We start from the raw sequence: 26,037 nt of genomic DNA on the forward strand, positions 1-26,037 counted from the left end.
TGGCTGATGAACCCATTGGAGTCTCAGCCAGTGTTTCTTTAGTGTCTCTGGGTTTGTGGGAACAACAGAACTTAGATGTCTATAATTCTATCCCAGATAATACTAAAGAGTATTATAAGGATAGTGTCCAGGTGAATGGTCACAAGACTCCTGCCATTAGGGACACTGGGGCCAGCATAACTGTGGTGGACAAATCGTTTTTTTCAGGCTGAGTATGTTGTTAAGGCACCCAAACGCCTCACCAAGTTAGCTGGAGGGCCTGTGCAGATGCTTCCCCAACTACCAGTTCTCATCTAGTGTAATGACATGACTGTGAAAATACCTGTCAGCATACAAAGTGAGGTGCCAGGAAGGGTTCTGTTGGGTAATGACTTCAAAACTCTTGGAGTAGTGTCACATACCCCCAGACCTCCTAGTAAAAGGTTACAGGAGCTCACCAGACCTGCAAGGGAGAAAACCATGACAGGTGCTCCCAAGGAGATGAATAAAGAGATCACTCCTGCTCCACTGGAGAAGTCAGCTGCTGTATCTAAGAAACTAGAAGAAAAAGGGAAACCTAAAACCTCTAAAAAGAACCCCAGAGCCAGCACTCCAGTGCAGCCAACAAGGACTTCCCCTAGGTTGTCCAAAGTTACACCAGTAAATCCCCCCTCCAGCTGAGGCTGAGGGGGAGGTACAACCCTGTGTGGTGGAACTAGACTCTGAGGAAGAGCTAGTGGAAGGCCAGGAACTCATTGGAGATCTGGATCCTGTTGACCATCCTGAGCTGCAGTCTTTACTGGCAGAAGGTGGACCCAACAGGACAGACTTCAGTAAGGGACAGAGAGAATGTCCAACTCTGGAAGGTCTTCGCCACCAGGCAGATGCTCAGGCTGAAGGGCAAAAGCCAGGGAAATATAGGTTACACTGAGAAGATGGCCTCTTCTACAGTGAACCAACTGAGTCTGCACCTGGGGACAACAAACGACTTGTAGTACCCCAAGAGAACAGACCACAGTTCTTGCAGTTGGCCCATGGGATTCCTTTGGCTGGTCACTTCAGTTTCAAGAAGACTAAGGAAAGGCTCTCACTCTACTTTTATTGGCCAAAGATGGGGGCTGAAGTAGATAAGTACTGCAGGAGCTACCACACCTGCCAGACTTCTGGTAAGGTTGGCTCCAAGAATGTGGCACATTTAGTGCCTCTCCCTGTAGTGGGAGTCCCATTTGAGAGAGTAGGGATTGACATTGTTGGTCCCCTTGATCCTCCAACCTCCTCAGGCAACAGGTTTATACTTGTTGTAGTAGACCATGCTACTAGGTACCCTGAGGCAATTCCTATGAGGACTGTTACAGCTCTGGCTGTGGCTAAGGCCCTCCTTGGTATTTTTACCAGGGTTGGGTTTCTTAAGGAAGTAATCTCTGAAAGGGGGTTGAATTTTATGTCCCACTACATGAAAGCCATGTGGAAAACCTGCAGAGTTACTTACAAGTTCTCAACAGCATACCACCCTCAGACAAATAGGTTGGTTGAAAGGTTCAACAGAACCATGAAGAGCATGATAGGTGCTTTAGGGGACCCCCTTAAAAGAAAGTGGGACCTTCTACTGCCATGCCTTCTCTTTGCTTATAGAGAAGTCCCTCAGGAGGTAGTAGGTTATTTTCCCTTTGAACTTCTTTATGGTCATCCGGTCAGAGGTCCATTGGCCCTGATCAAGGAAGGATTGGAGAGTGCTCCTTCCCCCAAGCCAGTCAGAGTAACTGACTATGTGATAGGTCTCCGAAGGAGAATGTCGCACATGATGGCAGAAGCAATGGACAACTTGAAAACTGGACAAGCATTGGTCAAGCACTGGCATGATCAAAAGGCTAACATGGTTGAGTTTACTCAAGACCAGCTAGTTCTCGTTATGATTCCAACAAGGCAGAGGGCCTTGCAAGACAAATGGTTGGGACCCTTCAAGGTTCTGGGTAAACTTGGAGAGGTCAACTATCTGGTGGACTTGGGCAATCCCAAGGAGGCTCCAACAGTCTTCCACACCAACAGACTAAAAGCGTACGTCTCCAGACCTGATGTAGGAGCTTTGCTTCTAGCATCATCAGAGGAAGAAGAAGAGAGTGAAGCTCTTACTGATCTCCTCAGAGGCTTACCTTTAGACGAAAAGATTGAAGGAGTAAATATCTCTTCAAATCTGACACCTGAGCAACAGGAAGATTGCAAATCTATGTTAAATCAGTTTGTCTCACTTTCACCAGGCTTGACCCCTTGGGGACAGCATGACATACTCACTGGTGACTGTCTGCCAGTCAAAAGCAGATGATATTGAATATCAGAGAATGTAAGAACCCACATCAAAGGTGAGGTCAACAAGATGCTTGATCTCGGGGTAATAGAGCCCTCTACTAGTCCATGGTCTAGCCCAGTTGTGTTAGTACCAAAGGCAGGATCTAAAGAACTTAGATTCTGTGTGGATTACAGAGCTCCTAATGCAGTCACTAAGACTGATGCCCACCCTTTGCCAAGGACAGATGCGTAGGTGGATAGACTTGGTGCAGCCAAGTTCCTCAGCACATTTGACTTGACGTCAGGCTATTGGCAAATAGCCCTGACAGACCATGCCAAGGAGAAAACTGCATTTTCTACCCCAGTTGGCTTATACCAGTTTAAGGTTATGCCTTTTGGATTGGAAAATGCACCTGCTACATTTCAAAGGATGGTAAACCAGGTTCTGAATGATATGGAGGACTTCTGCATGGCATGCTTGGATGACATAGCAGTGTTCAGCAATTCTTGGGAAGAACATGTGGACCACTTGAGATATGTTTTGCATGCTCCTGGAAGGGCCAACCTGACCATAAAGGCGAGAAAATGCCAGATTGGACAGAGTAAAGTGGTCTACCTTGGACATGAGGTAGGAGGTGGAGAAATAAGGCCTTTGCCCAGTAAGATTGAAGCTGTGCAAAATTGGACAACACCTACTACTCAGACCCAGGTGAGAGCCGTCTTCTTAGGCCTCACTGGGTACTACAGGAATTTCATAGAGAACTATGGGTCCATAGCTTCTCCACCGAATGTCATCTCCTCACCTAAATTCCCTAAAAAGGTTAGGTGGAATGAGGAATGCAATCAGGCCTTTGAAACCCTGAAAAAGGCTCTTTGCCAAGCCCCAGTACTCAGAGCTCCTGACTACCACCAAACTTTCATTGTGCAGACAGATGCTTCAAATGTAGGAATAGGTGCAGTCCCCCGTCAACTGGATGGGAAAGGTAGGGAGCACCCCATTTGCTTCATCAGTAGAAAACTGAAGGATCCTGAAACAAGGTGGGCAACCATTGAACGAGAGTATTTTGCTATTGTGTGGGCTCTGAAGAAGTTTAGGCCATACTTGTATGGTTCTACTTTTGTCATTCAGACTGACCACCAACCCTTGAGATGGTTAATGCAAATGAAAGGGGAAAACCCAAAACTACTGAGATGATCAGTCTGCCTGCAAGGGTTTGATTTCACCATTGAGCACAGGTCAGGGTGTCACCACCAAAACGCTGATGGTCTCTCTGGGATGTATGTCATTGACTAGAGGTATGAGATTCATCGAGGAGTGGATTAAATCCTCCTGTCCCTTAGTCTGGGGGGAGGAAGGGGGGCGAGTGTTAGGGAGAATTCTCTGTTTGGGCTGGATTTCCTAACCTAGTGAGTCCCCCAGCAGCTTTGCTGGATTTCTGGAGTTTGTTTTTTTCTCCTGCCAAGAGTGAGAGACTTTTTTTCCCCCACTCTTGGACATGATTTATGGTGTTCCTTTGAATGTTAATGTGTTTCATGGGCTATGACTCCGTGCAGTAACACCGGGGTGTCATAGTGACCCCCCACCATAGACTCCATACCCTGGGACCGACTACTGTCTCCCAGGGCATGTAAAGTCACCATTGGCTTTGCTAGTCCCAAATTACTAACAGAACCAGTACAAACCATCATATTGTGGACGTACTGGTAGGGGCAATTCGATTGCCCCTGGGTCTGTTATTCGAGGGGGCACTGTCCCGGCTCCCCTTGCTGAGTTTTGTGCCTAACAGTGTGGTCAACAGTGTTGAATGCAGCCAACAGATCTAAAAGTATCAGTGCCCCACCCTGATCGGCGCAGGTGAGAACATCTACCACAGACTAAAACAGTCTCCGTGCCCCGGCCAGAACAAATGCCCGACTGGAACAGGTTGCAAAAAACAGATCTCTCAAGAAAAGAGCTAAGTAGAGGGGAAATAAGTGACTCGATCATTCTCATAAAGAAGGAGAACAATGAGATCGGCCATACTTTGTTTCTCAAGGCCTACATTTAAAGATGGGGTCCACATTCTGAAGTCGAGCAGCAGGAGCAGCAGTGCGGAAGAGGACAGTAAACTCCAAGCAGAGTATCGCGAACGAAAGACACACAGAAAGGCTTACCGGAACAGAAGCGACAACGCAGACAAGCAGGAAAAGCTGTGGCAACACGAGGAAGAGGCTGTTACAGTAGTTAACCCTAGAGAGGACAGCTTTCTATGCCCCACACCAAGCTCTCTATATTCCCTCTAGCAGACTGGCCCACAGGGTATCTGGAGAGATTTCCCAACATTCCCTCTGAGATGGGTGCATGTCACTCTGCCCAATACAGAACTGACTAACTCAGTCTAACTGGTATCCACTGCCTGTTATGATTTCAAGCTTCTATATAGACCTTTCCATAGGAACAAACCATGCACACCTCTGACTCACCTCACCACTCCTCCTTTCCAATACACAAACATATGTTTATCAGACAATGTTTAATTAAATTCCCTTTTGCAATCTGCACTCCATAATTGCCTCTCTCAGTTGCTACATGGAATTAAAATGAGAAATCCAAGAGTTTGGCTGTAGCCGAATACTAAAAAAATATTTGGATGTTCGGACAAATAGTTATTCAAAGCTGTAGTTCAGTACACCCCTAGACAGAAGCTTCACAATGTGATGAAGAGTGCCTTATCCTTGAAGGGAATTTTGTCATGCTTTCCGTGCATGGGTCAACCAACCACTGAAAGTGCCAACTCGTTAGAGCTTCTAATCCCAGTGGCATATCAAAAAGTACATTTGGCATTACATGCACTGTTCAAGACTACTACACAAGAAACAATGGCCATTGGTGGGTCAGGTCAATGAAATAAAATGGAACGTAAATGATTCAGTAGGACATATCGCTAAGGAAACAGGAAAGGAGATAGTGTACCACACACATCATTGTTGGGTTGCGATATGGAAGAGTGCCTCCGGTTCTGGTGCATGCTGGTTTTTGTGGGCGGTCTACGAATCCCTTCTGGCTTCACTGGGGATGGGTTGTAGCCATAGATCCTATTGCTGTCTCCAACCCTGAAAATATAGGAAAAACGGTCATATATATATATATACATATAAGAAGCAGCCATTTGTCAGATGATTCAGCAAAACATGTCTAAGACGTACAAGTACAAAGTTTGGATTTGTTTAACCAAGCAAATCGGACATACGGGTTTATAATTTACCTGCTTTGCATATAGTGCCATCTAAGGTCTGGGTTTGGGTACCGCATTGGGTTACTCTGGGCTTATATGTGTGGGCATCTCAAAATGACCCTTTGACGTCTGCCTGGTATCAGGTCTTGGCTCATTTTGGAATGTTACATGTTGCCACTTAAGTTTGCATGAGTACATAACAATGTATGTATAACTCTTGCTCTCAAGGAGAGGCTCCATGAGTCGTACATAAAACATATTAAACGAGAGGTTTGGTTGCACACCATCTGATGGTGCTATGCACAGTCAACTCCAGTCATATTTTCACTATAACAAATCATTGATGTGACTGCTTTGACATTCAGAGTGAATCATCAGTATTTTGACCAGTGGCGTTACTTGGATGGAGCAAGTATAAAGAGCTTGGGAAACTGACTGAAATTCTGTAATTTACGTTGCCAACTGGGACATGAGTGATTATTTTTGACATTTTCCATGTTGGGTTGTAAAGCATGCAACACTGTTTGGAAGAGCTTTATCTAATGTGAGCATTTTTCAAATTATATTTCTTTGGCCAACGTTTAAATTCCGAACAGACTATAGATCACTTTGTGATTTTCTTAAATGTACAGTTTGAAATATTTAGCAAACAAGCACTTTTAACTTGACTTCTAATTATCCAGTGAATGAGCATTTTCATTCAGCTTGAGAAATGCTTCATGATCAGAAGGACTTTGGGAGACACTGGGTTTTATACATAAAGTCTGAACTATCTGATAAAAAACACATTGATATAATCCTTTGGGGTTTGGAGCAACAGTTATGTCTATTTTTCTGGCACTATGTGGTCTTTATTGTATTTAAACATGACTTAAAAAAGCTGAGAATTTTATGTCGGGCCTTCTGCTGTTCTTTTCTGAACTTGGATATATATGACTTTGTAGTGCTGCCTTCTTGGTTTCCCGTTTGCAAAAGCATTCGTCATAAAACTGTAATATATCAAGATGAAAACTACTGTTACAGGCAAGCTACATTTCATTTCCCTCACAAATCCTTTGGAGAGTCATGATTTGTGTTCATTTTGAAGCAGAGTTACTCCACCAGTAGAGTGGGACTAATAGACAGAAGTGTTTGGAAAAATGTTTTTGAGAGCTGCCTGACACACCACAAATCCAATGAAGACAGGATTTGTTACAGCAATCTTTAGTACATTTCTGTTTGAATGATCAACTCTTGGAAATATAACCATAGGAATTCATAAAATTCTCAGCTTTATTATACATATATGATACATTACTCACCGTAATCGTATTTCTGATGCTTGTATCTGCTTAGATTCACATGCTGTGCATAGGCCGACATCTAGTGGAAGCTGCAGAGTATTACAGTTTCTTTTTTTAATCTCGAAAATGGGCGTCGACACAAGGCGTGCCAGTAATACTATCTGATGTGTGACGCCCACTGTACCCATGATCCCTCACGCGTGTAGGATTTTTCTGACATGAGGTAGCATGAGTAAAGATTATCCAAGCAGATAAAGGAAGATAAGACTACAAGCATCCATGCGTCTTCTCTCAGAGTGGAGGAAGGGTGGGTCGCATGTGAATCTAAGCAGATACAAGCATCGGAAATACGATTGCGGTGAGTAATGGATCCCGTCTGACGCTTGTGGAATCTTCTTAGATCACATGCTTTGCATAGATTAGCGAGCAGTATTAGAAGGAGGTGGAATGTGAGAAGGGTCCTGAGCAAACAGATGTCTTAGAACTGCTTGTCCCACTTGGGTATCTGTCTTTGAATGAGTGTCAATGCAGTAGGGCTGAGTAAAAGTGTGAATAGAGCTCCAAGTAGCTGCTTTGCAAATGGCGTCAAGGGGTTCATTTGCAATGAAAGCCAGAGTGGCCCCAATGCCTCTTGTAGAGTGGGCTCTTGGCGTGAAAGGCAGAGTTCTTTCTGAAAGGGAGAAACACAGCTGGATACCATTAACAATCCACTTAGAAATGGCACCTTTAGAGACGCAATATCCCTCTTTGCCTGTAGCTATGGAGACAAACAGTGGGTCTGTTTTTCTTAGCGGCCTGGTCTTGTCTACATAGTAGAGGACCGCCCTTCGCACATCTAGAGTGTGTAGTTTCACCTTAGCCGAGCTCTTGGGTTCTTGGAAGAAAGCTGGAAGCTCAATGGACTGGTTAACGTGGAATTTAGAAATAAACGTAGGTGAGAACCTAGGGTGTGTACGTAGAACCAGTTTATCTTTATAAAGAGTAAAGAAAGGATCCTGCACTGACAGAGCCTGAATTTCATGGACCCTTCTTATGGATGGAATGGCTAAGAAGGCAGTTTTATAGGTCAGGTGTTTAAGACTGGCTTTATGCATGGGTTCAAAAGGTGGCCCCATGAGTTTAGCAAGCACCACATTAAGGTCCCAACCCGGGGGTGGGTTAGAAACTGGAGGGTGGAGTCTCTTACCCCTTCCATGAAAGCTTTAACCACTGGTACTTTCCACCACAAAACCTTGTTATGGGAGGTGGTGTAGGCTGACAGAGCCGCCAGGTGTACCTTTAGTGAATTAAATACCAATCCTGCGTCCAGCAGGTGGAGCATGTAGGTGACAATATTGAAAGGAGTGCAATCAATAGGGTTGATTTGTCTATTCTGGCACCAGATAACAAATCTTTTCCATTTGTCAAAATAACAGTGCCTACCGTTTGGCTTCCTAGATTCCTTTAGGATGTCCATGCACCTCTGTGGTAAGTTGAGGTGTCCAAACTCTATGACTTCAGGAGCCATGCTGCCAAGTTCATTGAGCTGGCTTGAGGATGCACTGTTTGACCTTGGTGCTGAGATAGTAGGTTGTACCAGCACGGGAGTCTGATAGGTTCGCACGCTGCTAGTCTGCGCAGGTGTGGGAACCACGGTTGTCTCGCCGACATGGGAGCAACTACGCTGAGCGTCATCGATTCCCTGTGCATCTTGTTGACTACCTTCCTCATTAGAGGAGTTGGTGGAAAAGCGTAAGCAAACATCCCTGACCAGTTCGTCCACAGGGCGTCCCCCTTGGAGCCTGGTTGGGGAAACCTGGATGCGAAGTCTGGGCATTGCCTGTTTTCGCTTGTGGCGAATAGGTCTGTAGTGGGGAAACCCCACTGGGAGAAGATGTCCTCTACGACTTCTCTGTGTAGACACCATTCGTGTTCTCTTGGGAGGGGATCTCTGCTCAAAGCGTCCGCTAGTGAATTGAGATCCCCTGGAACATGTTGAGATGAAGGGTAGATGTTCCGTCTGAGTGCCCATCTCCAAATTTTTTGGGCAAGCTTGGACAGATTTGGCGAACAAGTCCTGCCTGCTTGTTTAGGTAAAACATTGCTGTTTGTGCCGTCTGTCAAGATCTGCACTGACAGGTTCAACAGGTGGGGCTCGAGCGCTTGAAGCGCTCTGAATACTGCCAGAAGCTCTAGCAGATTGATATGATTCTTGGCACTGTGTGAGACCAGAAACCCTGAGCTGTGTGGTGAAGAAGGTGTGCTCCCCACCCTGACAGGGATGCATCTGTTGTGACTACAGCCTGTACCTCGGGATCGTAAAAGGGTTTCCCCTTTGACACGTTTTCTCTTGTCCACCAGTGAGGACTTTGTACAAGTGTTGGTGAAACGACCACTAGATCGTCCCACTGACCACTTGCTTGAGACCACTGTTTCGCCAACCATTCTTGCATGGGACGCATTCACAGGCACGTATGGGCGACCAGGTAAATACATGACGCCATCATGCCTAGCAAACGCATCGCTTTGCGCACCGTTATCTGGTGACCGGCCTGATCTAGAGGAATTTGCAGCAGTAGATTCCAAATTCTTTCCTCTGATGGAAAGGCCAACCCCTCTTGCATGTTTAGAACAGCTCCTAGGAACTGTTTGGAGGTGCTTGGCACCAGACTTGATATTTTCTCGTTTATGGAGAAACCCAATTCGAAGAGGTCAATCGTTCTTTGAATGTTTGCACTGCAAATTACCGGGGTTTCCCCCCGTGATGAGCGAGTCGTCCAGGTAATGGTACACTGGGATTGCCTCCCTGCGTAGGTGTGCCGCCACCACCGCCAGAAACTTGGTGAATACCCTTGGAGCCGAGGCTATACCGAAGGGCAGCACCTTGAACTGGTAGTGCTGACTGTCCGCCATTAAAGCGTAAGAATTTTCTGTGCGCTGGGAACATGGAAATATGAAAATGGGCATCTTTCATGTCCAATGTTGCCATGTAATCCCCCCTTTTTAGGAGGGGGATTACCTCTTGGAGAGTAGTCATGCAAAGTTTTTGGGGCTTGACATACTTGTTTGCAGGGCGTAAGTCTAAAACTGGGCGCATTGTCAAATCTTTTTTTGGCACAAGGAAGTAAGTTGAACAAATACCCTTGTTTACCTGTTTGCCCGGGACGAGTTCGATCGCGTCCTTTTCTAGAAGATTGACGATCTCCTCGAGGAGGATCTTCTGGTGGTCTAAGGAATGTACCTTTTGTCGTGGAGGGTGGTTTCAGGGACGCTCTAGCAGCTCTATGCAGTATCCTGCGGACACTGTGGATGGCACCCATCTGTCTGATGTGATCCCTTCCCAAGCTTGGGTGAAGTTGGTAATGCGTCCCCCTACTGGAGATGCGTGGGAAGCGACCCTGATCTCGGCGTCACTGTTTTGCGGGAGGCGCGCCGCCTCTGCTGGGGCTGCCTCTACCCTTACCATGATCCCTCTTGTTTCGCTGTTGTAATTTTGGGTAGACGGCTGGTTGTTACCCCATGGAGTACCCTGCCCCTGATAATAGTTGGAACCTCTGAATTTTGCCGCGTGGGCGATGGAAATTGCCATTCCCCCTTTGATTAGGGGGCTTGTTGGTCAACTGTCCCAGTGATTTCATAGTCTCGTACTCATCCTTGGCATTTTTTAATGCGTCCTCTACCGCCTTGCCAAACAGTAGCTCAGGCTCCACCGGTGTGTCGATTAAGGATGCTTGTGTCTCGGGTTTAAACCCTGACTGTCTTAACCAAGCATGTCTCTTAATAACAGTGCTCTCTGCAATCAGCCTGCCGGCGTTATCCGCGGCATCAAAGGTTGCCTTAAGGATGCAACCGGAAACAGCTCTCCCCTCCGACGCAACCTGTGCCAACTGGCTTTTTAAAGGTTCTGGTCCGGAGTCGATAAGTGCAGCGAACTGTTCCCACTGGTGGCAGTTGTAACTAGCCAGCAGAGTGGTGGAGTTGGCAATCCTTGCCTGGTAGGCGGAAGTGGAGGCTACCTTCCTTCCCAACCCGTAGATCTTTTTGCTCTCCTTGTCGGGGGAGCCTCTTTCGGATATTAGTCACTACCAGGGAGTCAGGTTTCAGTTGCCCCCTTATGTACAGCGGGTCTGACTGGGCTGCCCTGAACAACTTTTCGATCCTGGGGTTTAATGCCCTGGTGGGGTTCGGATTGAGAAGGGAAGGATCAATTCTCCTCTGTATAGACTTGAGAATGGGGATGGCCTGGACAATGGGTCCCTTTTCTCCCACTAGTTCCTCAGCAAAGTCCCTCTCCTCCTGTGCTCCTTGAGTATCTATGCAGAAGTGTTCTGCCGCTCTAGACAAAACCTAATTTGGGAGAGGTTGGTTGTCGACTGGAGAGTCGGTAACCGGAGATACCTTGCCTACTGGGGAGTCTACTCTGTAGATTTCTGGGTCATCTTCGTCCTCCTCTTGGTCCTCGTCATCCCCATAGTAGTCCACCACAGTTTGGTCGTCCAACGTTCCCAAATCTGGATCCTCATCTAGAGGTGGATCCTCATTATACTGAGAGTATGGCTGTACGTAAAAAGGGTCAGAAGACCGACTTTGCGTTGGTGCCTCAACTCGAGGTTTCTTACCAGGGGGTTGCGGGTCCCTACACCCTGAGGGAGTAGCCCAGTCAGGGGTATAGGAGAGGAAGTGATCTGGATTCTTGGCATAGAGGTCTGCTAGGGATGACATTCTAGGCATAACTGTCTATATCCTCACTGGACCATTCTTTGGAACTGGGGATTACCCTTTCCTGGGAGGGTTTCCCTGCAATATCTTGACTGGACCTATGGGCTTGTCCAGGGGTCTTGGTTAGTTTAAGAGAAGGCTTAACTGTCTTTATGTTTCTGTGGTGTAGAAGAAGGCTGAGAATGTTTCTTCGGCTGTTTTCCCCCCTCCCCATGAGTGGAAGTGCTTCCCTGGTGTTTTCACCTTCTCAGAGCTTTTCGACGTCTGGCGTCGAGATTCAGGGGTAGAGTCCCTTTCTTTCGAGTGAGGACGTCGGGACCTAGGAGCAGCTGTCGCGCGGTCTGCTGACGCCGACTCCTGGAGTGCGGCCTGGGGATGGTGGTCGGCTTCGTCTTCCGACGATCGTACCTCCATTACTTTGGTGAGTGAGGCACTCTTGGCAACAGTGGATGGTTGCCTGGTGTAATGCGGCGATCTTAACCGAGAACGCCCAGAGGACACCGATTCGGTGGACCGTTCTCTTTGTGCCTCTTTCCGAGAACTCAACACGCACGTCGAGTCTCGGTTGGACTTCGAGTGGTTAGTGGAAGTGGTGTGGGTAGCGCTCGTGTCGCCGGGTGTCTTCCCCACAGTGGCCCTGCTGGACAACCTTCCAAGGTCGCGGACCTGCGCTTGGCTGTCTTTCGACGCCCTGTTGCCCTCACCGTCGGATAGTACGGCGTCGATGCCATCACTGAAGGCACCTTCCGCTTCCATGGCCTCTCGTTGCCTGACGTGGTGGGCCCAACGTTTGGTCGAACGGTCCTTTAGAGTCTTAGTCTTGAACCGGCTACACGCTCTGCAGTTCGCCTCGGGGTGGTCCCTCGGCAAGCAGAGGTTACAGGTGGCGTGTCTGTCAACCCAAGGGTACTTGCGGTTGCACTTAGGGCAAAATTGGAAAGTGGTACCCTCCATACGCACCCTGTGGCAGCGGGCTAGTGTGTAGGAATCTATATATGAATATAAGTGAGTGAAGAGTATGTACCAGCCCCCCACTCTCCCTACTTGTACAGGGCCGAAGCCAGAGGCCTTTCAAGGCCCGGACTGAGGCCAGAGGCCTTCTGAGGCCCAAAATCCGTCATGCAGCTCTCAACGGTAGTTTTCTTCTCCGGGCCGGCTTCGAACTTCGATGACTCGACGGCTATAGAAGAAACAGGGAAATATTTTAATTTTGCAGCAAAATTATGGCTAAAGCCAGGGGACTCAGCGGAATGCTTCCGACCAGTATGGCAGAAAAAAACAATCTGAGGGTCCTACACGCGTGAGGGATCATGGGTACAGTGGACGTCACTAGGGATAGCATTACTGGGACGCCCTGTGTCGCTGCCCATTTTCGAGTTTCGAAAAACAAACTGTAATACTCCGCAGCTTCCACTAGATGTCGGCCTATGCACAGCATGTGATCTAAGCAGATTCCATATATATGATACGTACTCCTATTCATCTAGCAGTGCCATTTTAGCGATGGCTTCTGCTGGGAAATCCCTTCTTTTACCCATTTACCTCTATGTAACCCCTAGCATACCTTTGCTGTTGCAGAAATAACCACTCACGATTCCGGTGGATTGATGAACACTATTAGTAAAAGCAGTAGTAGACACACAACCAACAGCAACACAAGACTTCGGCGCAAGTGAACCCCCCTCCCTCCTGTGCACCGGTCTCTTATACCAACATGGATACATGAATGTCAACAGCAAAGTGGGGTGGTCCCAACCTGGCAAGGTCACACCTTGCAACAATATTGCGGATAGAGAACAAACACAGATATACAGCTTTTGATGACAGTTGCACTCTGCTGTGATAGTTGTGTTATCAGAGAAGACAGCATAGCCTAATGCATTTCTCCAAGGTGAATATACTCCCAAAAGCTTTGCACTCGCTCTGAGGCAGGCGAGAGTCCTTGTAATATGACTTCCACCAGCTAAAGCCACCTTCCAGCAGGAAAACAAGGGCATAAAACACTTAGCCATGCCAAAAGGGGATACAAATCTGAAGCGTAAATGGTTAAGGCAAGCCTTCTTTTGGGATGGGCAAAGCACTTCTCTACAGTGACATGCGCAATATAATAATCTCGCCTCACACAAGCTAGAAACAGTGGTTTGAACATGGCGAGTGCAAAGAGAATCAAATTATGCAGTGACATTATACCAGGGGGTATCTTGTTACTTATTTCCCCCCCACACTCCTCTCCAAGGAGATGGTCTCTCCAGTCTTATTACATACACCTTTAATAGAACATACCTCACATATGGACGTATCATAGCAAATGGGGTCTTCAGTAACTTGACAGTACATCACTTGTGCCGTTTTGGAAACATCTGAACAAACCAATTGCATGCCAACAGTTTTTTTTTTTTTATTGTTGTATATGATTAACATTAACCTTTTACAACTATTTCATCATGTATCCAAATCTTTCATGCTATCATACTAAAAAAAACATTATTTAAAACAAAATAAAATATACATGCACTCCAGATTCAAAGTTAAAGAAAATACCCCCTGCTCCCGCCCAAACAGGGGAAGAAAATACCCTGATGACATATAATCTCCTTTTGCTATTGGTCAGGCAAACACTTGCAGTGATTTTGAGCGAAATTCCGAGTCATTTTCCAATGCACATTCAGCTGTCCAGTATAATAATCATTTCAAACTTAATCCTGATTTTCAGGCGAAGAATCAATTTTACAGCTCTCCAACATATCATTGCAATTGTAATTTCCCGTGAATTACCACCAATAAGTCTTTCCCACTAGGATTCTTGTGTAGAGTATAGCGCAGAATGAGCGAATTTACTGAAGAAGTGCTGTCTAGCTTCTACTGTGCCTTCACAGAACAGCAGTAGATGTTTAATAAGACTGCCGTTCTGGGTTTTCACAGATCTTACAGAGCTTTACTGCCTGATCGCCCATTCCACTTTTTGTTAAGACTTCTCCTGTTTTGGTAACATTCAACCTCAACCTTAAGAACTTGCTCCTAATTCTCCAGTCAGGGAATCTTACTAGATATTTATTCAAAACACCCAATTTCCGATCTGTCACCTGGAGAGGGTTTGGGCCTGTGCATTTTCTTATTTTCTCAATAGTATGGATCCAGTCCATTTCGTCCCATTTCTTTTTCGCTTTCGTCGGATCTTCAAGTAAAAGCTTAATTTCAATGTCAGTATTCAACAGTGATTTTTCCACCAACAGCCTTAAATTGTCCAAGATGGGTGATTTCCCGGACTTCATATGGGCACCTATGACCGAATATAGCGAGTCTTCTTGAGCAGTGGTGATCTTTTGCCAGAGTGATATTAATTTCCAACCTGCTTGGGATGCAAGAGACCTGAGGCCTAATTCGAAACGGAGATGGTCTATTGATAACTCAAAGGCAACCCTAATGCATGCTTCCAAACAAGGCCTTCCCATCTTTGCCACTGTGTGTCCCATAAGTGAGGTTTTGCCTCCAATCTATACAGCAAGATCAGGACGACTTTTGCTTGATACAATTTTAATACTGGGATAATGGAAAATCTTCCCTATTTCCCAAGTATCTTTCATCTGGGCCGTCAAAGGTGTAAGCTTCAGGGAAATCTCATGCTCCATCTTATACACTGCTGGATTAGCAAATATTTCATAGCCAAGATAGACCAACTCTTCTACTCTCATTATTCTATCTCCCCCCAATGACCAATGGTGGTAGGTGACATGTTTATTTTTCTGTCTGTAGACTAAAATTTTAGATTTTGTAGGGTTGAGAGCTCATTTATATTCGCATATTTGAAGAGTCAATCCAACAGCTGTCGTAGTCCTATCGCAGTTCTATCTAGGATAACAACATCTCCTGCATAAGCGAGCCAGTGTAGTTGAACTTGATAATGTAAAGGGAGCTAAAATGTCCCCCATATCAGATGTGCAAAGATTGAAAAAAAATGGAGCCCCTAAACAACCCTGCCTCACCCCCTAGTTCACCCTCACTGGTTCTGATAAATGTCCTTCATCCAACCATACTCTGATGTTATTCTCCCTGTGGAATTCTATCAACATGCCCAATAATCCTTCTGAAATTCCCTTTGATCTTAATTTCTGCCAGAGCCTTCCTCTATCCACCTTCCCGCTTAATAAATTTAACATAATCCCATTTACTGCGGTGGAGAGCCCCTTCTTGAAGCCTGTCTGGCATCTTGATATAATCTTTGCCTTTCTTTCCCAAGCCTCTAAGTCACCTAACAGTAACTTCATGAAGATTTTGCCATCAATGTCCAGGAGGGCAATTGGACGATAGTTTGCTGCCACCGTCCTATCTCCCCCCTTGAACAAAGGAATTATAGTTGCAGGCCTCCACAATGAAGGAAATTGCTTTCTGGCTATGATATCCAAAAAAAAAGCCAGTTAAGCAATTTTGACCACAAGTCTGGCCTATTCCTCATTACTTGGTAGGTGAGACCATTCGGACCTGCCGCTTTTGAGGACGATCCTTTCATAATCAAATCTTTGATGAGGGTTTCGTCAAATGACAATTGCCATCTTATCTGCATGTCGCGAACAAATATAGTTTTAATCGGTTTCCTGAAAACAAATTTTAAATGGCTAATCCAATCTTCTTCTTTAACCAAATTCTAAAGCTTGGTCGCCGAATTTCCCTCAAGTTTATGGATAACAGACCAAAAAACCTTCAAGTTCTTTTTTGCTAGTAAATCCAACATATGTTCACCATCTTTCTGATGTCTGTTTATTTTAATCAACCGTAAGTCTTAGTTACTTACCTGTAACTGTATTTCTCCAGCATTGGTATCTTTCATAGATTCACATGCTTGAATATTCCCCGTCGTCAGACTGGGAATCCTCGGTGATAAATTAAATAATAATAATTTTTTATTTTTTATTTTTAATACACTGCCACCTAGCAGTGCATGTACATAGCCCATTATAGCCTATGAGCCACTTCATTGTGTAGTCCCTCCACCTCACTTTGGTCCTTTATGGCCCCAGCCAATGAGGTGGCAGGGCTTAAGCTCTGCCCCCGGCAGCCATCTTCAGATTTTGAACCGTAGAGATTACAGTATGATGGATGCCGAGCATAGGAGCAGCCTCTCAGGGGAGGCGGGCGGGCGCATGTGAATCTATGAAAGATACCAATGCTGGAGAAATACAGTTACAGGTAAGTAACTAAGACTTCTCCAGCATTGGATCTTTCATAGATTCAGATGCTTGAATAGAATACCAAGCAGTTAAAACATGCCACCATTATAAACAGATATGCATAATTACAGAAAAACATATTTCTGATCAAACCTTTACCATGCAGCAACACAACGGTTACATACTTCGGGAAAGGTGGGAAAGGAGGCTGGTCCTACCTTATACAAAGAGATGGCGGAGCACTGCCTGTTCAACTGCAGTTTCTTTGTTGGTATCTTCAGTCAGGCAGTAGTGTTTCGCGAAAGTATGCAGAGTGCTCCACGTGGCAGCTCTGCATATGTCTTTCAAGGCCACCCCTGCGTGGAATGCTGTTGACGCCGCCCTTCCTCTGGTGGAGTGCGCAGGCGGCGGTCTAGTTAAAGGGTCGCCTTTCAACTGATGACAGTGGGTGATGCAGGACGATACCCAGCGTGCCAGGCTTTGTTTGGATATATGTTGGCCCTTGGTACGGCCAGAGAAGGAAATGAATAGGCGGTTTGAGGAGCGGAACTCCTTGGTTCTTTGCAAGTAAAACTTCAACACCCTAGAAACGTCTAGAGAGTGTAATGTCCTTTCCGCTTCCGAAGCGTGATTCTGGAAGAAGGTTGGTAAAACAATGCGCTCATTGAACGACATCTCCGATAGTACCTTGGGGAGGAACTTCGGGTGAGGCCTTAAGATGACGCGGTCCTTCTGGAACAAGGTAAACAGAGGTTCCGAAGACAAAGCTTGCAACTCACTGATCCTTCTGGCCGATGTGATGGCTACCAGGAAGGATGTCTTCCAGGACAAGAATTTCATATCGCATCTATGTATGGGCTCGAAGGGAGGTTGCATGAGGGCTGTTAAGACGGTGTTGAGGCTCCAGTCCGGAACTGGTGTAGGTGTAGGCGGATAAGTACGCATCAGTCCTTTCAGGAAGATCTTGATCGCTGGTAAGGAGAGTAAGGCTTGCGTCTCCGCGGTTACTGTGTAGGCCGCTATGGCTGACAGATGGACCTTGATAGAGGACAGTGAGCCCTGATTTAGCCAGGTGCAACAAGTAAGGCAGAATTTGATCAACCGAGGCCGTGAGGGGATCGATCGCAGAGGTCTTGCACCATTTGGAAAACCTGGTCCATTTTCTGGTGTAGGTGAGTTGCGTGGACGGGGCTCTAGCGGCCCTGATGATATCACAGCATTCTGATGGTAACTTTAGGTGCATCAGTTTACGCTGCTCAGGAACCATGCTTTGAGGGACAGGCTCCTCGAGTCGTGGTGGAGGACCTTGCGGTTCTGTTGTGTCAGTAGATATTGATGTGATTTGAGACGAATCGGGGTTTTGCAGGATAGATGTCTCAGCGTCGGGTACCAGACTTGCCGTGCCCAATCGGGTGCAATAAGAATCAAGGAACAATCCTGTTCTTTCACCCTGCGAAGTACCCTAGACATGAGGGGAATGGGTGGGAAGGAGTAGAGGAGCTTCCCCGACCAATCCACTGAGAACGCGTCTCCCAGCGATTGGTGCTCGGGGTATCGACGCAAATCTCTTGCATTTTTTGTTGTTCCTGGTGGCAAAAAGGTTGATCTGCGGATGGCCCCATAAGGCAAATATCCGTCGGGTTTCTCTGTCGTCCAACTCCCACTCGTGTGACGCTGTGTATTCTCTGCTTAATCTGTCCGCTAGGACATTGTCCACTCCTGGAAGGTGCTCTGCCCTGATCTGTATCCCGTAGCGCAAGGCCCATGCCCATAGCTGTTGTGCTTCTTGCGACAGAATCTGAGACCTCGTGCCTCCCTGCTTGTTTGTATAGTGCATGGAGGTCGTGTTGTCTGTCTGGACTGTAAGAACTTGACCAGCTATAACCGGTAGGAAAGCTTTCAGCGCCAACCTTACGGCCCTGAGCTCCAACACGTTGATGTGGAGCCGGGACTCTTGTGCCGACCAAGATCCCTTGGTTTGGAGGTCCGCAAGATGAGCGCCCCAGCCTGATAAGGAAGCGTCCGTCCGCAGCAGGAGGGTCGATGTCGGTGCTTGAAATGGCATTCCCTGTAGAAGATTCCTCGGAGCGTTCCACCATCGAAGGGCCTTGTGCAACGTCGATGGAATCTGGACAATGTCTTCCCAGCATCCGAAAGCTTGTTTCCATTGGTGGTCCAGAGCTTCCTGAACCGGCCTCATGCGAGGCCTGCTGGGAACGAGGCAGGACTTCGTCTGGTTGATGGAGAAACCTAACTCTTTTAGGAGGTTGACCGTCCTCGACACTGCCGAACGAGCCTTTGCAGCTGAACTTGCCTTTATCAGCCAATCGTCCAGGTATGGAAAAACATCCGTTCCTGCTCTCCTGAGACAAACCGCTACCCGTGCCAGGCATTTCGTGAAAACTCTTGGCGCCGATTTTAGACCGAACGGAAGCACTTGAAACTGAAAGTGGAGCCCTCCCACTGTGAACCTGAGGAACTGCCTGTGTGCTGGATGGATCGGAATGTGGAAGTATGCATCCTCCAAGTCTAAAGTGGCCAAGAAGTCGTGCTTGTTTAACCAAGGTAGCACCCCTTGTAGAGCTACCATCTTGAAAGTTATGCGCTTGATGAACTTGTTGAGAGCCCTCAGGTCCAAGATGGGTCTCCATTGACCGTTTTTCTTTCTGACGAGGAAGAATCGGGAGTAGAAACCTTTTCCCCTCTGAGAATAGGGTACTGGTTCTACTGCTGCCTTCTGGAGCAGTTTTTTCACTTCGGACATGACCTGTCTTAGCATATGCACTCTGCGGGGAGTTGGAGGCAGGGAAGGAGGTTGGTCCAGAAATTCCAAGGTGTGACCCTTTCGGATCACCTGTAACACCCATTTGTCCGATGTAATTGACCGCCAGCGTTGGAAAAACTGGCTCACCCTTCCCCCCACCAGGGCGTGGCGAAGGGGGGGGGGGAGATTGGTCGTCAGTTCTGCTTGCCTTGCGACTTCCCTTGGGCGGAGCCACGTCTGCCTCTATGGGCGTATCTGTTGGATGACTGATATTTATTGTCTTGGTACGTGCCGCCTTGTGCTTTTTGACCATAGGAGGAACGACTGTATCCCCTGAACTTGGAAGACGAACCTCTAAAGGGACGAAAAGACCGATGGTCCTTACTTTTGTCCTTTAAAGAACTGATGGCTCTGGCTGTGTCAGTGTCTGTCTTGATTGCCTTCAAATGGTTGTCTATCTTTTTCCCAAAGAGATCTTGGCTGTCAAAAGGCATGTCTAGTATCTGCGCCTGAACTTCAGGTCTAAAGTTAATAGCCTTCATCCAGGCCTGCCTTCTGAGCACTGTGCCGTGCGCCATCTGCCTGAAGCCTGATTCGGCCACATCAACTGCTGCGTCGATCATGTGATCCGATGTTGCTTCACCATCCGCGATTATGGATTTTGCCTCCTCCTGGAGCTCCGGTGGTAATTGTTTCGCCAAGTTAGACATGCGGAGCCAAAGCTCGCGATCGAATCTTGCGGTCATGGCCAGTGCATTACCCGCTCTGATTGTAAGTGATGCAGAAGATGATAGTTTCCTGCCCATGGCTTCCAATTTACGTCCGTCCTTATCCGGTGGTGCCGACAACGGTGAGGAGGGGTTGGCGAGTTTCTTTCTGGCCGCCACTGTAATAACTGAGTCCGGTTTCGTATGACCCCTTAAACAAAGCGGTGCCGAATCCGGAGCTTTATATTTCTTTTCTGGCCTGGACACCAACGCCGGAGTCGATAAGGGCGTAGATAGGATCTTGGATCCGGAATCCCAGATGGTATCGAGGAGGGGAATTGTGGTCACTGTCCTCCTTCGTTTGTCCCTGTGCTCATAGAGCACTGATTGCCTTTCCTCCGAAGAAACCTGAATTTTAAAAAGTTCTGCGGCTTTACCTATTATGGTGTGGAAAGAGACGAGATCATCCGGTGGCGAGGCCTTGCCCGGCGAGTCTCTCCTCCTGGGCTTCTCGACGACGTAGTCATCCCAATCACTGGGTGCGTCTGGCTCCTGAGTTATTTCTCCTTCTTCTGGTTCCGAAAATTCACCAAAAGGATCCTCCTGCCAGTCTGATACCGAGATGGTGGACGGTACCATGGTGGGTTCTACGTCCGGAGACCGCGGTCTGTGTGATGACTGTGGTGACGGGACTCTTGTAGGTGAAGCACTGTGGGTGCTGCTCCTCGGTCTTCGAGCAGGTGATCTCATCCGTTTTTGCGGTCTACTCCTGTAAGGAGAGCAACCCGATGTGCCTGGAATCGGGGATGACTCTCTAGGAATGGGATTAATCGGAATTTGCTTCTCCCTTTGCCGTTTGTAAAATTCTTCTACAATCCTCTGCACGGATAACATGAGCACCGGGTCATGAGGATATTCGGATTCTCCCGTGGACGGGTGCCAAGGAGGGCTGTATTGTTTCGGTAAGGGACCGATGGACTCTTCCACCACTTCCGCGTCAGAGAATTCTTCCTGAAGAATTATATCCGGAAGTTCTGCCATGTGCCCCAAAGGTGAAAATTGCTGCACCAGAGGTTCAGTTACAGTATTCTTCTCAATGATATTGCTTGTAATGACAGGAGCTTCAAGAGTGAGAGGCAGTAATTCCTCTGTAACTGCCGAAATTTGCGGTGCCTCTGAAGGCGTTATGGATGATGTTATCCTCGTCGACGACTGAGATTTTCCCGTCGACGAGGGCTTCGCGGCCGACTGAGATTTTCCCGTCGACGACTGAGATTGTCCCGGCGACGAAGGCTTTGCTGTCGACTGAGATTTTCCAGTCGACGAGGGATTCGTCGTCGACGACTGACATTTTCCCGTCGACGAGGGCTTCGTTGACGAATGTGGAGTGTGTTCCGTGGACGACTGCGTCATGGATGAATGCTTCGTGGACGAGTGGTGTTTCTTGCTCGTCGACGATTGCTTCGCGGTCGACATGTCCGATGACGATGATCTAACTGTTGACGATGTCTTAAGCGTCGTCGACGCTGGTTTCGTCGACGGTATGGCCGATGACAGGCCTTTACCTTTCCCTTCATTCGTGGGCGGTTTACCCGCCGACGACTGCCCCCCCCCCGTTTTTTGCAAACTCCTCCTTACCTCTGGAGGCAGATTTTGCTGACTTTTTCTGGCTTGATAGGTCAACTGGAGGCAGAAAGGGTATCAATTCCAGCTTCCTCTTTTTGGATTTGGGAGAGGAACTCCTTTCCACTGAAGAGGCCCTTCTCTTTGAAGTTTGCCTCTCAGATGGAGTGCTGGATTGGACAGGAGCTGTTCTGACAGACTCTTCGCCCGAAGATTGATCCCTGGATTCCAGGTATGAAAGGAGTCTTCTATGCCTGTCATGAAGGGTCTTGGTGGAAAAGGTTTTACAAATCTCGCATTTCTTAATGTCATGTGGGTACAGACAATAAATGCAATGCTCGTGGGGGTCCTTGTAGTAAACCAATTTCTTCTTGCACCTCGTGCAGTCCCTGAACAGGGAAGGCTTCCTGACAGCCTGAGGTGCCTCCATTTCTGAAGAGAAGATCAGTCGACGATTTTGAGAGGAAAACAACAAGTTTTGCCACCAAGGTTAATTGGAAAGAAAGCCCCTAAGAAGGGGAACAAGATGGAATATATTTTACAAATATATTCCACACAAAAGTAGAAAGAATTTGAAAAAGCCCAGAGAGCTTGAGGATTCCCTGTGTCTGATAGACTGCGGTGAAAAATCTGAAGATTGCTGCCGGGGGCGGAGCTTAAGCCCTGCCACCTCATTGGCTGGGGCCATAAAGGACCAAAGTGAGGTGGAGGGACTACACAATGAAGTGGCTCATAGGCTATAATGGGCTATGTACATGCACTGCTAGGTGGCAGTGTATTAAAAAAAAAAAAAAAATTATTATTATTATTATTTAATTTATCACCGAGGATTCCCAGTCTGACGACGGGGAATATTCAAGCATCTGAATCTATGAAAGATCCAATGCTGGAGAAATTCCTTTTATGTTCTTCTTTACCATGGTCTCTTCATCAAATATATGTTTATGTATATGTTTGGGGCCTTCCCACTTGTTCTCTGCGGGCAAATTGACCAGATGAATTTTGAGAAACCTGAGGGTGAACAGTTTTCATGTTGGAAGGATCCTGAGTTTCTCATTTAGTTTCAACCCGCCTGCTTTATATTTGTGGATCCAGACTCTTCCCTTCCTACATTCCAATTTTTGTTTGTCTCTCAACTGTGTTTCTGATAGTACTTCTGGGAGTGAGTGTTCTAACCTCAAACGGTCACTGCCACCCCCCCCACGAATAGCTAGCGTTACCTTTTGTTCAAATAGTGAGTTTGAAATAAAAAGGTAGTCTAGCGTTGAGACCGCTGCACCTTGGATTCTCGTCGGTTTTGCAGGTATATCCCTAGGTATATTTCCATTTGCCATTTTTAAATCCCACATACTAAAAAAGTCTATCCATCAGTGACCATTCTCTGTCACCCTCCGTCCTCCTTGGTTTGTTTGTTCTTTTGCTAAATTCAAGCATTGGGAATTCAAGTCCCCTCCTAGTATTATTTTAGCTCCTGGAAACAATGTTAACGCCTTTTCTAGGGCCTGTGCTCATTTTTCCAAAAAAGCATCCAGGCCCGAACACGGGGTTCCAGTAAATATTGCTAATTATCAGCTCTAAGACTTGTTGAGTACTCTTCAAAGTTGCTTTACAGAGTTGAAGCCCTTGTATCTTACAGTCAATGATGTGTATATCCCTAAATTTAGAGTTCTTAAGGGCTATCAGCATCCCCCCACTCGGCCTCCCTCTAGCATTTTGAGATGCGACTTGTGCATCTACGAAAAAACCTTCTATTGCTATATGGTTTACCATCCATGTTTCCTGTAGCATGATAGCATCTCCCTCCCCAAAAAGGTAATTTTTCGTAAGCTTGGAGATGTTATTTGGACCCCGCGGTTTCCAACAGAAAATTTTTAAACCGTCATTTTCAAAGAGGTTTTTGTGCCATGCCGAGTTTCTGCAAAACCTCTGTAAGAATGTCCGGGAGCAGGGATAACGCATTTCCATTTAAGATTGCCTCCGAAGCTGCCGTTGCATTCGTTACCAATTGAGAATTTGACTTGGAGGTATTTTTCAGCCCTTGAGGTGGGTTACTTCTCTGACCCCCTCCCTCTTGCTGTATTGCAATCTCAGGCCTTCCATTTTGTAACTAGTACATTTAGTTTCTTCAGGTCCTCCTTTGCCTCATTGATGGGAGTGTACACCTCTCTTGAGGCGCATCCAAGCTCTGCCTCCCGAGGTTGGTTTATGTCTGGAAATTTCACAAATTCGATGTCATTGCTGTTAAGATATAAGCTTGGCACTTTTTTTAAGATTGTTAAAATCACCCCTCAATTTAAGGACTTTATCTGGTTTTTATTTGCAGTTGATTGCATCTAGATAATTGGCATAGCAAATGGTGATGATTTTGCTTGTCCTTCCATTTGCTGTTTTGGGGCCTCTGCGGAGGTCGTAATTGGGTTTGGGGTCGAGAATTCCTCCATTTCTTTTGATTTTCCCACTCCATTCCCAATCTCCCCGATTCTCTTGTGCTTTCCCTCCCCCGTCCTTACATTATCACCGACAGCCAGGTTCTTTTGTTCTTTTTCAAAAATACAGGGGCGATCTTTAGAGCGATCTTCACTTCTCCAATAGTCTCTGCATTTTGAGCTTTTTTTTTTTACTATTTCTGCTTTTTTTTCATTTTCAGAAATATTGGTGCAATTGGTGGATTCTTCTTTATCTTTATTGGTTCTGCGGGTGCTATCTCTTTCCTGGCTGCCCATCTGGTGTTTGCGAATGTTCTTTTTACCAGTACATTTTTTTTTGTTTCTTGGATGGATCTGTTTCCCCGCAGGAGCCTTCCTCAGGATCTACTTCGATTACATCCTGATCTACCCCTGATGACAATAGTGAGATAGTCATTTTTTTTCAGAAAGTTATTTGTTTCTGCATTATTATATTTTGTCTTCCTTTGTGTCTGAGTTTTTTTTTAAACTTTTTTTTGTATTAAGTTCTCTTTCAGTCTTCTTTGTCTCCTTGATTCTCTTTTCCTTTTTTTCCTTCCCGATTGTGCAGGGTTGTCATTTTCTTCAACCACCCCGATTAAAGATATCCCAATCTGATTTATTGTCTTTGCCATTGGATGCGAAGTCTCAGTCTCTTCTTCTAAGAGACCATCTCCAACATTAGCCAATCTTCTAAACTCTTCAAGTACAGATTCTGACAATGGGGTATCATCCATCTGTGAGTTATGATCTTTCAACTCTATTTGCTCTGTATCTGACATTCTTTGGTTCAAGGTTTGGAGTTGCAGCACAATATCCTGTTTCACCTTGAGGTCTGTCTCCTCAGACTTTTTCCGTGCTGCAAGAGATTGATGTACTGCTGATAGGTCCATACCTTGTTTACTACATTCTAGTCTCAACTCTTGTAAACCCTGGAGAACATTCGTATTTAGTATATTATTACAACCCACTAGTGCCCCATCCAGGTTTGCCATCTCCTTTGTCATTTCTAGGAAGGTGCCTTTTTGTGACTGCACCTCTCCTTTTAACAGTTTGAATACTGAGACCAAGGAGCTCAAGACATAATTTAATGCAGTGTGTCTTCATTTACTTGATTGACTCAAGCTTGAGTTCCCTCAGGATAGGGATTTTTTTTTTTCTAGACATGGTTGCTGACCTTCCAAACTTTCTTCATTACCAAATAGAATTGAATCGTGATTCTTATCAGAACTGCACACTCTTTGTTCTTCCAGAATCAGTTCACTAGTATTCAGTCCTGACATTGCGGGTGGTGTAATATCTATTTCACCCCTTTCCTCTCTCAGTCTTGAGCTGGAGTGCAATGTGTTGTCTGTCAACCATATCATCTCCTCATCACTTGCACTTTTTTTTACCAAAGTGTTCTTCTATTTTCTTCTTTATTTTCTTCGTTGTCACCGTGTATTCTAAACCTCTTTTCCAACACTCCCTTCCACTATGCTCTTCTCTTGTCTTTGTTTTTTGTGGGTGTGAGGGGTGCTGCCTCTCTATGTACTTGTGCTGTGATGTTTAGGCCGACTCCTGGTGTGTAGAGGTCTGACCGGATTTCCTTAGTAGTCGGCTCAACAGTACTGGATGACACCACCTCTTCTGACGTTATACCCTCCCCTTCTGTTGAACTCCCACTATTGTGATTACTCCTTAATTTCATGTTTGATGTATAAATACCTCACTCAATTTATTGCCCATCAAATAAGGGAAAGGGTCTCTTCTATTCAACTTTGTTGGCTGTGTTTTCAGACTTTCAGTAGTTTGACATGCCCAGTGATGATCAACGTTGAGGGTTTGTCCGCAGCACTGAAAACTCGCTACGTTAGGACCCAGCGGGTCCCGAGCT

At 46.3% G+C, this 26,037-nt stretch overlaps 1 protein-coding gene across 3 annotated transcripts in view; it reads right to left on the reverse strand.

Annotated features, from left to right (window-relative positions):
• SETDB1 (SET domain bifurcated histone lysine methyltransferase 1) overlaps nucleotides 1-26,037 on the reverse strand; it is a 1,213,210-nt gene that overhangs the window by 289,714 nt on the left and 897,459 nt on the right. For all 3 annotated transcript variants that reach the window (XM_069649750.1, XM_069649751.1, XM_069649752.1), the window contains exon 18: nucleotides 5,223-5,355. In XM_069649750.1, the coding sequence (XP_069505851.1) occupies nucleotides 5,223-5,355 (133 nt within the window). The remainder of the gene's footprint in view (nucleotides 1-5,222; nucleotides 5,356-26,037) is intronic.

The sequence above is a fragment of the Ambystoma mexicanum genome, chromosome 1p, assembly GCF_040938575.1.
Source record: "Ambystoma mexicanum isolate Mex_15411 chromosome 1p, UKY_AmexF1_1, whole genome shotgun sequence".
Taxonomy (NCBI): Eukaryota; Metazoa; Chordata; class Amphibia; order Caudata; family Ambystomatidae; genus Ambystoma; species Ambystoma mexicanum.